This window comes from Monomorium pharaonis, chromosome 2 (genome assembly GCF_013373865.1).
Source record: "Monomorium pharaonis isolate MP-MQ-018 chromosome 2, ASM1337386v2, whole genome shotgun sequence".
Taxonomy (NCBI): domain Eukaryota; kingdom Metazoa; phylum Arthropoda; class Insecta; order Hymenoptera; family Formicidae; genus Monomorium; species Monomorium pharaonis.
This window is the reverse complement of record NC_050468.1, coordinates 4,351,286-4,369,051: the sequence shown is the minus strand read 5'-3', so window position 1 is coordinate 4,369,051 and position 17,766 is coordinate 4,351,286. Positions and strand designations below refer to the sequence as shown.

Sequence of the window (17,766 nt, the reverse complement as noted above, 5' to 3'; positions counted from 1 at the left end):
TTACTTTTTTGTAAAACACCTTAAAAATTTATTTTAATTATAGAAGCATATATTATATATATATATATATATATATATATATATATAATGTTTTTCCATTTAAATATCCTGTAATTAATACAGAATTGACATTTTAATATTGGATTACATTAACCCATTATAGAGTTACAATTGATTTTAAGATTTCAGGTTAAAAATATTCGATTTGATTGATGTGAAATGGGGCAATAATTGACAATTTTATATTCAGCTTGTGATTGATCTAAAATTGCTTCATTTTGTGGATATACTTAGACCAATATATAATTTACCAATATTCTCAATGGCATTTATCAGTTCTGCAAGAATTTTAGAGATATGATATCTGGGAAGTAACCGCAGCGAAAGAATCAATTGGCATCACGGAAAGACAACAATAAATTTATAAGATAGAATTTATAGATAAAATTTTTAAAATATTTTTGAAAAGTATTTAAAAAATCAGAGAAATTTTTTTTTAAGTTAACAATTTTATATAGAAATTCTGAAAAATTAGATAAAAGATTTTGAGAAAAATGTTCACTAGGAAGTATATTTCTTTTGCCCAGTTCTAGGAACATCCAAATGAGCGATTTGTTTTTGCCATATTCATTAAGGGTCGGTTATATATACATTAAGCTTGACGCATCGACGGTGACCGCGGGGCATTCGTAAAATACGTATTATCAACAGGCGAAAGGCAACGTATATCGCATTGATTAATATGTTATATATTTGTGTGTGTGTGTGTGTGTGTGTGTGTGTGTGTGTGTGTGTATGTGTATAATGTATTATAATAATTATACTAAAAGACTAGATTCTCGGAATACTCTTACTTCTGACTCTCTTCTTCAATGTTATGTAACCATATATTTTGTGTTCTTACGACTACGAGGCGTCATCAATCGTTTATTTGCCGAACGCCGTTCGCCGCCGATGGATTAGATCACTATTGTCCCACGTGATGTGCTGACACACAACAGAATTACATACATACTTAGACACCATAGTCCTTAGATACGTACATAGTTATAGGTTTCCTGGTTGATCCTTGGAGTAGGTCGTTCATACTTAAATTATTTCTGCTTTTTATTTTATTCGATTGTTTCGCGGTAATTATTTTTATTGAAAAACAATAGAAATGCTGATGTGTTGGTAACTATTCTAGTTGATCGGGAAGAACAATTATTTTTCTTTCTCTTTTTGTCTTTTCGTTATTACAAATACGAGTGAAAGTATGTATAGACTAAGTGAATATGCTCTATCTGACGAATTGTTCTTTTTAAAACATACTTCAGACTTTATAGTATTAAACAATTACATATATTTTATTAAAATACACATGAATAAAATAAATGTAATATATAAAATAAATGATACAACAAAAATTACAAGTGATAAAATATCCTTTTGCTTCTATATTTAGATTTTTTATCAGAAACATTTGCTGTATTATTCATATAAACTATTATTCACAGAATTAGGAATTACTTTACAAAACGTTACATTATAAAAATAACCCGTTACGCATTACCATTTTGTAAAACTTGTTATCATTATTTGTTACAGATTTTAAAAAGTTATTGTTATTTAGAGTGTAATAATTCGTTACTTTTTCATAAAATTTTGATGGCCTTTTTTCTAGAGTGACAACTAACTATTTATGTCACTATTTGATGAATTCAATACTTATAATAGTTAATAGCAATGGTCCTTTTATATATTTTTATTGTATAATGTGTTATGTCTCAACAAATTCCTGTACACACAAGCAGCCAATGTTTGAGTTAATTATTTTCAAAAATTGTCCTAAGAATAATTTTTCTATTATTTTTTACTTGCTTGGCGTAAAATTTATGTTTGTTTTTTACTAATAAACTAATTGTAGATACAATATTCACTTAGTTTATATACTTCCAAACGTGTCGATTATATATGTTTTTTTTTTGTATCTAGGTAAAAATGCGGATATACAATAAAGATGTGTTTACAATAATAGATACGTACAATTTTTGAAGTAGCACCTAAGTATATGCACGTGTGAAATAGTTATTAAAAATTCTGAAACCAATTTTTGGTATCCGAATATTGTTGATGCATTGCGATAAGCTAGTGATTGTAAATGAAATCTAAACTAAATAGAGATATGTTATAAAACGAAGAGATGTCTTCATAATTCCGCACGGTCGATTTCAGTATTTCGGATAATGTTTCTTCGGTAAATATACAATTATACACTTGATATGGCAAATATATATATATACACGTTACAGTATCCCGTAACAGATATAATACCTAGATACAAATGTTTAAAGCAAGTACGCACTTAATTAAGGTATCGTATATTTCAATGTTGTACCCAAATATATTTCAGCACATATATATATCAGCACAAAAGCTTGCAGCGACATTGCAATATTACAAAATTTGTTGCAATATTACTTTAACAATATTTCAGCAACATTTCGAAAATATTGTGAAAAATAATATCTATGCTTCACTCCTGAGCAGTACGCTCCATTGCCGCTAAATGGAGATATGGAGACTGTAAAATTCTACTTCTCGTAATTTAAAAAATTACACAATAAAATAAAAGGAGCAGCATTATAAGATTTTTCATCCTTATTTTAATGAAATAATTTATTGAAGAGATAAGTTGCCAAAATCGAGTTTGAAGATTAATGTAAATAATATGCATTTTTAAATTTTTTAATTTTTTTGTATAAAAATTAATTCAGGGACATATAATATATTCCTGGAAATTATATGTGTTAAAATATGTTAATATAATGGGACCTAAAATGTGATCACACGATTTATTATTACTACAATATTTAAAGATGATCATTGCTGCAATATTGAAATAATGTTATAACAAAAATTTATAAAATGTATAGGTAAATGTATAGCAATGTTGCAATCTTGCAATGCAATATTTCTGCAATGTTTCTACAATCTTTCTGTGCAATATGGGAATGCGTCGATATACATAATTAGGTATCGATATTAAGATGCTTCATATATCCGATCTCGTTTTAACATATACACGCCATATACATGCCATACATATATGTGGGCGCACTCATGAAAGTACTTTCGGCAGAATAAAAAATGCCGAGCGTAGACGTACTTAAAAAGATCGTGAAGTCATGAGGGATGAAGGATAATTCAAAAGCGATATCAGAGATCAGCGTTCGAGCATTGTGGAGGCATTCGGTACAACTGAACAAGTTTCTCGTCGAATGATACGTGGAACGATTCGCGATTCTCTATTAGCCATACAAATGTAACTTTAAACCTAAATTCATTATTTAACATGCGCTCTGTCGCATCTATATGTATATGTATATATATAATATATATGTACACAGTCTTACGAAGCAAAATTTACAAACATTACGACATACGGTCGATCGAATAAATATGTGTCTTCCAATGCGACTGATTGTGAGTCGGGTTGCAAGAAAATGCTTTGCTGTATTTTGATCGCGTCTTACATACAGATTGACTTAGCTATCTGATTGACAATTCGTAAGCTGAACGTTAACATAAATATAGTGGGTTCAAGAACACATTTTTGCACTTTCCGTTAAATTGTTAAATGCAGAAATTGCATTGCTGTCATGTAAGACTTTTAACGAGGACCTTGTGGATTACTTTTTGCAAATTTTGAATAAAAAATTTGAGAAATTTAAAATTGTTTGAAAAAATTAATGTTATAATGACTAGATTTACATTATATTTTAGTTATGATTAAAATGTTGATCTCGTATCTATGTACCTATAAAAATATATAATAAATATGACTTAGGTGATTGGAAATATCGTAAATTTTTTCCCCAAGTATATTTTTAATAATTTTGTTTATTCTGAAATGTGATGCTAATAAAATTGATTTCAACAATAAAATGGATTACAGGATTAATTACAGGAAAAACTTTTTTACCTGTAGAGTCAAGAAAACAAAAATTTTATACAATTTGATATCATTTATTATATTTTTACATCATTTTGACTTTTTTATTTTCCTAAAATAGCTTACGATATAAAACTTAATACAAAGGATACCAACATGTCTTTGAAAATTATATGAAAATCATAAACGTTAAAATTTTCGCGTTATCAAATTGCATGCGCGATAAAAATATAAAGTGTCTCGAATTGTCTGTTCATTATCTTGCAACCTGACAAAGGAAGAAATCGTAGTAGCGGAGAAAGGGTTCGAGTGAGAGATCAAGATAGCATGGAGGTGAGAGCGAAGATCCGTGATAGTCCTGCGTGAAATGAAGGAAAGCTCGTAGCGAGAAACGGAACGTCGAAATATGGCGCGACGCTTTTATCATCGAACGAGCGATCTACCTACCCCACCGGCCACCAACAGTCAGTTTCTTTTAAAGCCTCTTGCGTATACAAACAGTACTCTGACTACTTATTACGCTAGCAAGTTTTCGCAGTCACAATCGCGAATACACATTGTGTATATATTAACATATAAGTTACACACGATACAAATTAAATCTATTAAATATGTTATTAGTCCAAGATTAAAAAAAAGAAAATATTTCGTAAACAAAAATAGCAAAAGTATCAGCACAAAAAAAAGAGAAAAATACTTAAAATTGAATTTTGTGTGTGTGTGTGTGTGTGTGTGTGTGTGTGTGTGTGTAAAAATAATTTGGAAAAATAAAAATAAAAGATAAAAATATGCATCCGTGTGTCTATGATATAAAATATTGATGTGATACATAATCTCTTTATCTCATTAATACCCCATATAGCACACAACTTGCAATTACATTGTAGCAATATTGCTCCAAAATTGCAATCTTGTTATAACATTGCTATAATGTAATTGCAAGTTTTGTGCTGTATGGGTATTTATGTAATAATTTACTTATTATTTACGTATTACATTTTACGTATAGTTATTTACGTATCAATGTAAAAAATAAGTATATATATCGAGAAATTATATATATTGTACTTGAGGAACTTTCACCTGTTACGCCAAAAAATTGCTAGCGGACGTAACAAATTGTCGAGAGACTGTGTGAAACGTGTGTGAAGGAATTATCCCTTTCTTAAGTTTTCGTTAATATGAGCGTAGGTGTATGTATGTACGTATTTGCGCGTTATTCTTAATGTGCTGCTAGGAAGCTGACTAGATTATTAGTCTAAGATACGAAATATCCGGGGAATTGTAGTCCTCGGTGATGGCGAAATCTCCCGCAAGAGCAAGTAGTGTCACGAATTTCTCGACGAAATTCTCTCTGAGAATTCTCAAGAGGAGAAAGAAACAACTTGACTGCGTATGCTGTATTTTTATTAACGAGGATTCCGGTATTCCATATCGACGTTGACTACTACTCGACCTTCGAAAAGGTCGAAGGGCCTCACCTAGGCATTCGACTCTTTCAGGTTATCGAAATATTGCATAATCTGATTGTAGTCCATACCTAGATTAAGGTCATCGAGCGCCACCGATTCCTCTTGCTCCTGGGAGAAGGATGAGGCGCAGGAGGAGTTAGAGGAGGATGAGGAAGAGGAGGCGGACGGCGATGAAGACGGCGGAGATGTTGTGGTGGACGATGCCGCGCCGCTAGTCGGAGTGGATGAGTTTACGGTAGAGATAGCAGTGGATACCACGGCGGAGGTAGAGAAGGATGAGTACATCGGATTACCGACTATAGTCGCCCTCTTGATCTCCCGAGATCTCTCGGCATCCTTCGCGACATGTCTATTGTCATCGTGATTTACTAACTCCACAAATTCCTCGTTTTCGCCATTTTGCTTGTTTGCATTGTCCATTTTGGTTTTCCCGTGTGGCTTAATTATTATATGATGATTTGACTGTTGTTGCGTTTTGTTACTGCTCCGATGATTATTTCCGTGATGGCCGCCGCTACCACTACTGGATGCTCTGTGACGATGTTTTCGTGGCGGTTCTGGCAACCGCATGCCCATCCCGGTGTTCCTATGTGGTGGTACCGGCGGCTTATAGTCTTCGTTATTGCCGTTGTTCGCGCTTGTGCCGACTGACGTCGTGGTTGCTGTAGTCACCGTTGTCGATGTCGAACTTGTAATCGGTACTCCGTGTGGTGGCAAAGGCGGAGGAATATCGTCATTACTATAAAAGAATTCATGATAAGATTTAATTGCGCTTGCAAAAATGCCATTATGGCAATAATTAAATTAGTAAAAATCGTTGAAAGCTAAAAAGTATTGCAAGAATTAATCAAATATTAGCTCTCACATGTGTCAGTAATATTATATTACGTTACGATATATCACGTCCACAAACATTTTTGGTAAGATGTTATCAATGAGAAAATAAATGCTAGTGAACCGGTAATGCCAAAGTCCAAATTTGAAGAACACATTCTAAAGTCAAATTGAAGACAATACCATAGCAGAGTAATAGTAATGCGACGACAGTTTGGTAATAAACCTTGAACAGAACTGTTTACCGTTAACAGATTCACATTAAACGTAGATCAAATCTGTTACTACCCAGATAGCCACAAATGTATGTATGAGCACAAATTATTCTCATGTTGCTAATAAAGATGTTAGCATCTTGCTATACATTTACGTCGTCCCTTGTGCTGTTATTTGCTAGCATTCGACACTGATCTTAAGTAATGCTAGCATAATGTTTGAAACGTGCAAAGAATTTTATTTCCGACATCGAATGCTAGCAAACAACAGCACAACGGACGACATAAATGCATAGGAAGATACTAATATCTTTATTATACCAAACTGGCTATCTGGGTAGATAGATCGACAAAATAGTATCAAATGTAAATCTATCTCTAAAAGCAAAAACAATATTAGGTTCGTACATTAAATATTACAAAACTAAAAGTTATATTACAAAATGCATTTAATTTCTTTTTGTATGTGAATATAATTTTCAGTATTCATGTTCAAAATTATTTTATTAAAATAATTGAAAAATTATGTGTTGTATCTTTTTCATATGTAGTTTTTACTAAACTTTTTACAAAAAATAAAATTCTGCTGTGTTCATCTATCAGTAGTATTATTCGTAGATGAGCGACTTTAATAAAAACATATTTGATATACCTGCTCGCTATCGATTACCAAATTCTCTCATATATTTTGATCAACAGATGCTGCATTCTTGTATGAATGCTGATATTTTGGCAATAACAAAGCTACTTAAAGTCTACTGGCAGTTTGTCGTTAATCTTTGAAATGGATTTGCTCGTTTGTGACTATCCATTTGTTATTAATAAATATTGTTGCACTTTTGCAAGAATTTTACTATTTGCAATATTATATTGCAGCTGCAAAACTGTTCAGCGTTTGCAATTTGCTATCAATATCAACATCTGTGCTTAGTGTTAATTATCATTTTGACATATATTTTGCCGATAAAAGTTGTATATTGACGGAAGTGCTAACAAAATTTGCAATTACAAAAAGTACTTTCAATTTGTAATTTTTTGACTTGCATATCTGTTGTCACAATATTATTAGAATATTATTACTAATATTACTAATAGCGTAGAAATATTATTGTACGCTGTAGAAACATCAGCACAATAAAATGAAGTGATATTAGTGAGATATTGCAGAAATATGCAATGGATTTTGTGGACATTTAATATTGTAATAATATTTATATTACTGCAAGATTACATTTTTATGTAATATTACAGTAATTTTGTGATACTATTATTGTAATATTCTGCGTGATTAGTTATAAAGGGTTCCTTTTCAGATATTATTTTCTTCCTTGCTAAAAGATATTTAATTCATCGTCAAAGAATAAATTCTTCACACAAGAAAGGACAATAATATTTAATTATAATTACTCGTTCCGCGCAGTGGTCATTTTTGGAGCTACCATTGATGTCGCTGCCGCCACCGTCGTAGCTGTAGTAGGCGGTATCACCGCGGACGGCTTGCCCGCGGATTTTACCGCAAAACTGTTTCGCGCTATTCGGTCCTTTTTAGAATAAGTGGTGGTGTCGATGACACTGCTACTGCCGCTGGGCCGTTGATTGGAAGATGGTAGCTCGATGTGGTTCGGATTGTCAAAGCATGTGCCCAATTCGGCCTCGGGTTCGCCTTCACCAGCCAACGGATTACTCGTTACGCGCACCTGCAATGCAAATTGAGTTTTTTCAATCAAATTGAAAAAAATCCGCTTGTTTTGTTTTTTAATACAAGTTGTAGCTGGGTTATCGAAATGCGCAAAGATTTACAGCATCAAATCTCGGATTGATTTCAATTATTGAATCAATCCTTGTATATACGTATTCGTTGAACTGTCGCTATCGATGTTATTGAAATTTGATTTATTTTTTAATTATTCGTTAGTAATCTTTATTCAGTAAATACTAATAGTAATATAACATCAATGAAATATAATTTGCACATTTAATAATACAACTATTACGTACAATATATACTATATTATATTTATATTGTTAAGTCTGATATTATAACATATAATTGATGCTGTTATTGTTAATTAATATTTACTAATAATAATTTTATGGCATTGTAAATATTTAATCATGTTGAACTTTGGAGTAAAAAGGTCGTCAAGAAATTATGGCGAATAATAATATATATTGTTGTTATTATTGAGATAAGAGAGGGCAAGAAATAACTGAATCGTAAAATTAAAATACGTAAATAAAATTTTTCAACAATAATAACTCAATTTAGGGACAACAAAAATGTAAATATATAGAAATAAGTTTACACAAATAAGCAAAGAAGGATGCTATTTTTTGGATGTTGTTTGAGATGGATCTTAATCCTAGTAATATTTTTATGTAAATTTTTACAATTTCCAGTTCAAGCAAATCGTTTGTCGGTTTTGAAATACAGTTCTTATTTGTTTTATTATAGAAACGTAGAAGAAAGAAGCTAAACACTCTTATGATTAAAAAATAATGATATACCAGTCCCATTTTAAATAATGCATAACTTATCTGTAATCATAAATAAAAATGCTGCAGACAAAAGTTGCGCGGTTTGGAAGGAGTGAAAATAATATGAGCTTGACTTTGAGTAGTCTTTCCAGTAGTCAAGATGGCCTTCAATTTTTAAAATAAAACCCTCTTTTATATTCTTGTAGCTGACTTGAAGACTTTTACAAAACACGTACTATAATAAGATATTTTTTCATTAGGCGCATTTTCTGAGTTATGAAACTTAAAAGTTAATAGATGAAGCTTAAATTAATACTATTCAACATTATTTTAAAACAATTAAGTTTGAGATAAAGAAAAGTTAATTGATATTTACTGTTCTCAAATTAGAGCACCGCAAATAGACTAACTGACAAGCAATTGCAATTAATTATTTGGTCAGTTATTTGAGAATTTTGAAATTAGTTTAAATATTAATTATCGGCTCGTTGATTATCGGCTTCATTTGATTCATTTCATCCGCGATTGAGTTCACACCAGCGTACCTGTTGCGGACCGCAAGCAGCTCGCTCGAGGGTCGCTCTGCCCAGCCATACCCAGTCGTGTGCGTTGGTGGTCGATTCGCGTGGCGGTCGTCTACCAGCAGACGCCAGCTGGTTGGCGGCGGCACGAGCTCTCGCACCCGCGCCAGACAGCACCGGAACGGCCGCGCCGGTCAGCGGGGAGTCTGGTGGCTGGGGTTTAAATTTGCTGGCGTACACCACGCAGGAGACAACGAAGACAACGATTGCGAAGCAGAATGCCGCGAGCAGCACGTACATCCCGATCTCGAGCGGACTCATCCGTGCCCCGACGCCATGGTGACGCACGCCGACGCCGCTCATACCCCCTGAAGACATGCCATTAGCTATAGCCGTGCGATGCTGCCGTGCCTGCACCAAAGGCTCGTGCTTGTGCCCGTGCCCGTCTTTCTCGTCTTTCAGTGGTAACCCTTTGCACAGAAAAAACAAAGAGAGAGAAAGAGAGAGAGGATAGAGTGAGACGGGCCGTTTGTGCTGAGTTAGAGAGATGCTGACAATCTTTCCCCAATGTGTTTACTCAAATATTGTAAAAAAAATTTCCTGATATTTCCCGAATTTTCAAAGAATTTTTATTCAAAATTCTAGATGAGTGATTAGAAAATTGTTTATATATAGCTTTTAAATAACTTAATTTTATTATAACGCTTTTCATCATACAATTATAAAGAAAAGTTACTTATGTTTTGAATATTAAATTTGAGAAAATACTAAAATAAAACAATATGAATTAATATTATATATAATAATCTGTCCGTAATATAATCTAGCTCACTGAATGTAGAATTTGAAAGATGACGCACAACATTAATTTAGAAAGATGTATTGTCATTAATTTTATAAAAATTTGCGAGTTACATAAGAATGTACGCGGATGTGCCACATTTATTGTTAATTTAAGTTTGTATTATTAAGAAAAAAACAATTTAATAGTAATTCAATAATCAAAGAAGCAATTTTATTAGAAAAAGAGAACTAAAATTTAAATTTACAGATAAAATCCTAATATTTCCTTGACATTAAAATAATTAAAATCCCATGAAAAAAATTCACAATTTTCAATTCAAGTATAAAAAATAAATTCCTTTCAGTTTTTCCGTTTGATATTAAACATCTTGTTTTTGCTTAATGTCTCCTAAACAGCGATTAAGTAGCAACTGGAATTTTGTTCTTGGATAAGCGAACTTCATGAGCATGGGTGCGTTCGGTAAAGCAAATCTGAGGCGTCTGGAGGCTCTGTTGACACATTCTGTCTTTGTTATTTACTGAAATTGAACAAAGATAGAATGAGGTAAGAGAACACTCCGACATCTCAGATTTGTTTTGCCGAACGCAGTAAATATTAAATATGCATTTGTATTTTTGGCGCGACGATTGAATTATATATATAGCAACTCATATAGCATGTAATAACAGCAAATCAATTACTTTTCTATGAGAATTTATTTCATTTCTATATTATTTTTATGTATTTTATTTCTAAAATGTATATCAAAAAGACTATACTGCATTGAACAGATGATAACCAGATAGTGCAATGTTCAGAGAATACTGGATGGTACAAAACTTCATATTTTGAGATTAAGAGTAATGTTTGTTTGACCTTAGCAGTAATATGAGGCGTTATCATGAAGTAATATAACTTTATATCGTTTTTCTCAAAGTTTAAACGATTTAGTCATGCATTTGTAGCATTCTCCTTTAATCGATAAAGATCTAGTCTAGAAAAACTCATAATATAGTATTTTATGTTTATCCCATCAGATATAGAAAAGCAGCTTTATTTTTAAATCAAAATACAAATATAATTAAGTGTTTAATTGCAAATTGTCATACAGTTCTTGGAAAGCAGATAACTATTAATCTTACTACTAAAACAAAATAATTGAGCGCAAAAAATGCTCAACACACTGTTGTTTAAAAAAAGAATATCACTGCGTTTATCTGCCAATGCAGTATATTGCTGTACCATATTGTATCGTATTTGTACGATATTGTAATAATATTTCAAAATCATATTACACTGCAATATAATACAAATATTACAGAAATATTATACTATGATATCGCAACATAATATTTTCGTAAAATTTTCATAATGATATCAATATTTCATTGTAACTTGTAATGTTACTGTCTGATATTACTGACATATTACGTATTATGTGGAAATTTGATATTATATTATTTCACAATACTTCCAACTTTTGGAATTATTTCGAGGAAGAAAAAGAATATGTGATGTTTGAACGTTTCAAAAGTTTCTCATTCTTATTCGGATTCAAAAACATCTTGAAATTGCAAGGATTATCAAATTTTTTTCAATTAAAGACTTATTATTTATAATTCATATATAAAAAGATTTAGATAAATATTTTACGTTGAATGATGGAAACAACGAAGGAGTTGAATAACCTGACCTACAATAATGAGCATATTGCGTCATAAATTATTCTTAGAGCTAGATGCATTTGACATTCAGTACAAAGGAGAAAAACTATCAGTTGCAGAGGACTGGACGGAAACTGTGGGAAGAAAGATCATGCATAAGACGGAAATCTTACCAGCCAAGTAGCAAAGAAAATTTCCGCTAAAGAAATAAAGTACATGCTGCTAGGTGATAGTTATAAAGCGTAGAAAAGAACAAAAAGAGAGTGCAGAAAATGGAAAAGAAGCTAGACAGAAAGACCGAGAAAAGAGTAAAGAGGAACAGGATCTATTTACCGATGAGGATATCGTGTAGATCAGACGCCATTTCTCCTCGGCCGGTTTTACGTTCTTTGTGATGGTGAGAACCAACAGTGCCACCGCCATCATTCTGTACAAATTCTGGCCGATTTGGTACCTCGCTCGAAGCGAAATCCACCTCGACGTTGGCCGATGCGCTTGCCAACGCGACAGACACCGTCCTCTGAGAGCCCTTGCTTGAACGTCTGCCGGATAATCGACAGGAATCGGCCAACTGTAAAGTGACGCGCAGCAAGTCGCCGCGACCCTCTCCGACTGCGATTACTCGTGGATGATGGGAAGCAACCATCGGTGCGAACGCTACAACTTCCGGATCCAGACTTTCAACTAATAAATGGTAATCGCTCACGGCGATTTCCCTGAGGGGTGTGTGAGTACTGTCCGAAAACTCCACATCAATGTCCAGTAGTCCTTCCTGTTAGTGCAATAACAGCATCAAGTTTAGTTTGTTTAAATAATTATAGTTTCATTTTGATCATGAAACACACACATACAATATACAATACATTTGATTTTCCGTTCTTGTGAATTTGCTTGAAAAATATATAAAATTACATAAAAAATATCGAAATAAAGATTCGGCTATGATTATGACAAATAAAGTTCATCTTTAATTAACCATAAAAAATATTTAGTATAAAAATATTTCCTAAATTAATTGAAAAATTTATTTAATAATTTTTTAAGCAATTAAGTTACAAAATTAAAAATAGATATTTTTGAGTAATTTAATTTTATCTTAGGTTAATAAATTTTCTCTTGATTTTTCCCAGTTTTTTCGATTTTCTTAGGTAATTTCTTAATTCCTTGATTTTTTGTTTTCCCTTATAACAAGCCTATTAGTAATTAACTTATTATCTTACTTTGCTTGCTAGATATTATCTTACTTCGCTTTTGAATTCAAAATTTCTTAAAAATATTTAAACATTAGATTCTTAAACTCTACAACTGTTTTTTAGTTAATTTATCTAAATTACAAATAGCTCTCTCTTTTAAGATATTCATTTGAAATTTTGATACAAATAACAAGAATTGTAATTATCAATGATACTTGATATTGAGCTATAATTACCTGATACTGTGCGGTCAATCTTCTTGTAACTGAAGTTTCGGCGATGTATCCATTCTCGATTGCAGTGTCTGGACTGATACTAAGCTGAAGTCCGGACACCACTCGAACGGACAGACGCGTCACGGACACGCGATCGTTTCCGACCCTGATTTCCTTTGCGCCGATAACCCTTCCAGTAATTGGTGACAGTACCTGCACTTCCGTGCGACCCACTCCGCGTCCTTGAACTAGTCTATTTTGAAGAAGAGTTGCTATTCTAGGATCGGAGACACGCAGCATACCGGCTATGAGGTCGGTAACGCGTAACCAAGTGCGTCGATTGACGAAGTATGAAACTCTGCCTGAATCATGATCAGTCGCTAAGAATCGGGCATGCACCTCAACCGGGCTTTGCTGGAAGCGCAACCTGCAATTGGTCGGGGACAAATTTCGATCGATGGAATTGATCGTGTCCCATCCGTGATCGTTCCCGTTAGATTGAAACCGCTCCTCGTGCTCGTCCTCCTCAAGAAGTCCATCTGGATCGTCCACGTCGATAGATGTGTCCTCTATCGACTCTTCTAGATCGACGGCGCTTCTCTTTTTTGCTCGTGCAGTCACCAACGGTGTTTCCGGCGATATTGTTGGTGTTGAGGCAACTCCAGTGTTTTCTTCATTCTGCGTAGCATTCAGCAAACTCCGTTTGCTCTTCGTACTTGTCACGTGCTCTTCCGGCACCTTCCAACCTTTTATCTGGTTTAGCCGCGTATCAGCTACGCTCACCTCAAGCGGAAGTTCGGGCATCCACACGGTGAATCTAGCCAGGCCGGTATATGTGCCATACTTGACGAGAACCGAAGCGTTGCTGGAACCCCGGATCTCCGAGCCATCCACGTATACGCTACTGCACGAAGACGATACCTGCGAGTTTAGATAACAGTCATGATAACAGGTATTAAATGCAGTTTGATCATAGTCTATCCTACAGCAGTTTGTAGTGCAATTTAAGTGTACGGTATTGAGATATCGAAAGCGTCATTTAATCTGCCGATTACACGGGGTATTAGGAATTTGAAACGATTGTGAATATTGTTCTCGTGCATTTAGGATTTAATAAAATGGTACATTATATATTTCAAATATCATTATTCAGGACATAATGTAATACAACTTATTTCATTTCCACTTAAAGAATAGAATCAGCATTAAAAAAAAAAATATATATATATATAATAAAAAAATGCATACCGGTCATTTAAATTTTAAGTGGTACCTCATCAATATTTTACATTTATATTTAATACAAACAACATTATGATAAAAATATGAAATAAATAAAAATGAGTAATACAAACAAAAAATTATTAGATTGCATCGTGTTTTGTATGTGCTAACAAGATTTTAAAAATTAGATAGAATTGATATTAATTTTTTATCAATTTATGTAGCTAATAATGTATTGTTAATTATTAATTATATAAGTTTTTTGTCTGAGCTTTAAAAGGTTAATGCAACATATTAAATAAACATTAAATAAACGTTTAAGAAATATTTTTAATAAATTATTATTTCCAATAAATAAGTAATGTAAAATAAATATTAAATTAATGTGAAATAAATGATAAAAGAATGTTTTTCATTATTGCACATAAATTAGTAATACAACATAAATATTGAACAAACATTATGTTAACATTAAATAATTATTTTCTCTAAATCGTTTTTTCAAGTAAATAATTAATATAAAATAGATATTAAATAAATATTGAATAAATATTTTTCAAATCCTTATTGCAAATGAATTATTAATACAACATAAATAATGAATAAACGTTAAATAAATAAAAATAAAAATATTTTCTGTAAAACATTATTTCACATAATGTAAAATAAACATTTAACAAATATGTATATTATTTTTACAAATAAATTATATAATGTACAAGAAAAATAAAATGTTAAAAAACATTTGAAAACATTGTATGTTGATTGGCATTATATTTATGTTATTTACTCATAGAGTCAAATTCTGATAAATATTAAGAAATATTGAATCAATCAATTATATTAATTTAACATAAAATATTTAAGAACACAATCACATTATGTTAAATTAACGGTATCTCAAGTATACTCGAGTATGTTAACAATTCGACACACAAATTTTTAAATAGATCAAGTTTGACATAAATACAAAATGTTTTCCTATACAAAAAAGTATTAAATTTCATATTCATTTCATACACATATATCAAATCCATTCAATCTTTTGTATTAATTTAATATAAGATGTAGAGAAATATGTAGATAAAAAGTAATATAAATATTAGAGAGAGGTCGTTAATATCGACATAGCTTTGTTTTATTTCTGTTTTCTTGAACAGAAATAAAAAGTAAAATCTTAGAAACATAAATACAAACTAGAAAATGTCTTTTATCAAATAATATAGTAGTTTTTATAATATTATTTTGAACTTTGCAATAATTAAGTGCTTCGTAAGGTAAACAAAAAATGAGTGTATGACAAAATAAACTACTATATTATATTGTCAAAATCGATATAGTAGGTAATAATGTTATTTTTTTCTTTTCCTTTAATACAGTGGTTTCCAACCTTTCTTTGACCAGGGACCATTAGGACTTTTTTGTTCGGTGCAGGGACTCTAAGGTTCAAAATAAACATTCCGAGAATTTGAAAATAAATTTAATCATAATTTTTAATTAACATTAAACTTAGAATAATATTTGAATATATTCCTATAACAGAAAACTTTTAATTGAAAATCAATGTGACTTTATTTTGCGGACCTTAATTTAGTTCTCGCGGACCCCTGATGGTGGTCCGCGGACCACTGATTGGAAACCTCTGCTTTAACATGAATGATTTATACAAGATATTTACAAAACAAATGTATTTATAGAATATATTTATAAGATAAAGTTTATGAGGATTCTTAAAAGCGTCTCACTGTAAAACATAACGTAAAACATTTTTGTCGATTCATATAACTTATGCTGTTTTGTAAAACGCAATATGTAGCGCAATAACAGAATTATTTCATAAAAATAATGTTATCTCATTACTGTTACTTAAAAAATAATAATTCTTCTTTTTCCATAATAATTATTGTATAAAATTTTTCATAATATTTAAAAATTACATAGGGTAAAGGCGGACATTATGGCCAGGCGGGTAATATGGCCACAATGCCCGTATTAAATATTCTAAACATTGATAAACGTTGATAATGTATAAAAACCAATTATTGTAGCTATTCTTGAAGTTTGGTAACAAGAACCTCCTTATTTTGTTGTTATTTGTGATTTGGTGCTTCATTGTTCTCCATAACTATCAAAATATACACGTCAAAGTCAGACATCGCACTTCTAACTAACAATAAGTAAGATTTTTTAATTAAAATAATTTTGGTTTTTCTCATTACACATTTCAAAACCTTGGCAATATTTTTATAATAAATGTATTGTGTTTTGCCCATTATATTTGTAATTATAATGCACATTATTAAATGTATGCTCGGCGGCTAATATGGCCAGCGAGTGTAACGAGAGAGCAGCGAGTACAACAGAGTATAAAGTATGCCAGTACTGAGAGTGACAATAACAGAAGCAAGAAAATAGTGATTGTGAGAGCACAACAGCGTGCACAGATAGCAGATGCACAGATTTAACATTCCGATTAAATGTTTATTTTTCAATGTTTTTTTAATTAAATGTTTATTTTTCAAATGTGTATGTTTCAAATGTTTTAATGTTTATGTTCTGTACGATTAAAATTACCTCACTTTTGCAAACTCTTTTGTACACTTTTCTTATAGTTGGCCATATTACCAACCCCACGTTTAATATGGCCAAAACGCATGTTTTCAGATTTTTTTTTTCTTCGAATATGGATAGATTTTAATTGATCAAGACATTTTGTCATCAAAGCTTATTAAATACATTAGAATTACAGAAAGTTACAAAATAAAAAAACCAGCAATTAGAAAATTATGACTTCAAATAAAAACTATGGCCATAATGCCCGCCTTTACCCTATTTAGAATTACACATTATACGTTTTTAACACGAAAAAATATAAGAGGAGACCGGGGCTAACCCGGTTATATTATCTCGTTAAAATAAAATGGATTGCAATAAATAAAGTACATTGGATAGCTTATTGCTCAGTGCAACTTTTTATGAAATGATTGATGGTATAGTACTTATTAGTTCTGAGATATAATAAAAATGCCGATCCCTTTAAAATCCCGGGTAAATCCGATCGTCCGGGGTAAATTCGACCTCTGGTCGGAGTAACTCCAAACCCCCATTAGTTTTGGTCATTTAATTCTAACTTTTTTCAAATTATTTCGTTATTTTAGGGTTTTTTTTTACGTAAAATGAGAATCAGGTTTATTTGTGGTACAAAACTTAATTTTTATTCGAACTTTTAAAT

The 17,766-nt window shown here is 31.7% G+C and overlaps 1 protein-coding gene across 2 annotated transcripts in view; it reads right to left on the bottom strand.

Moving 5' to 3' along the window:
- Positions 1-1,104: 1,104 nt before the first annotated feature.
- The window catches only part of LOC105833146 (transmembrane protein 132E), a 301,760-nt gene continuing 285,098 nt past the window's right edge, over positions 1,105-17,766 (bottom strand). Inside the window, exons 6-10 of one of the 2 annotated variants that reach the window (XM_012674627.3) lie at positions 13,332-14,231; positions 12,236-12,674; positions 9,479-9,924; positions 7,863-8,152; positions 1,105-6,145 (exon numbers count right to left, since the gene is read on the bottom strand). In XM_012674627.3, coding sequence (XP_012530081.1) covers positions 5,416-6,145; positions 7,863-8,152; positions 9,479-9,924; positions 12,236-12,674; positions 13,332-14,231 — 2,805 coding nt within the window. In that variant the 3' untranslated portion in view covers positions 1,105-5,415. The remainder of the gene's footprint in view (positions 6,146-7,862; positions 8,153-9,478; positions 9,925-12,235; positions 12,675-13,331; positions 14,232-17,766) is intronic. The other variant, XM_012674629.3, reaches the window with a different exon arrangement.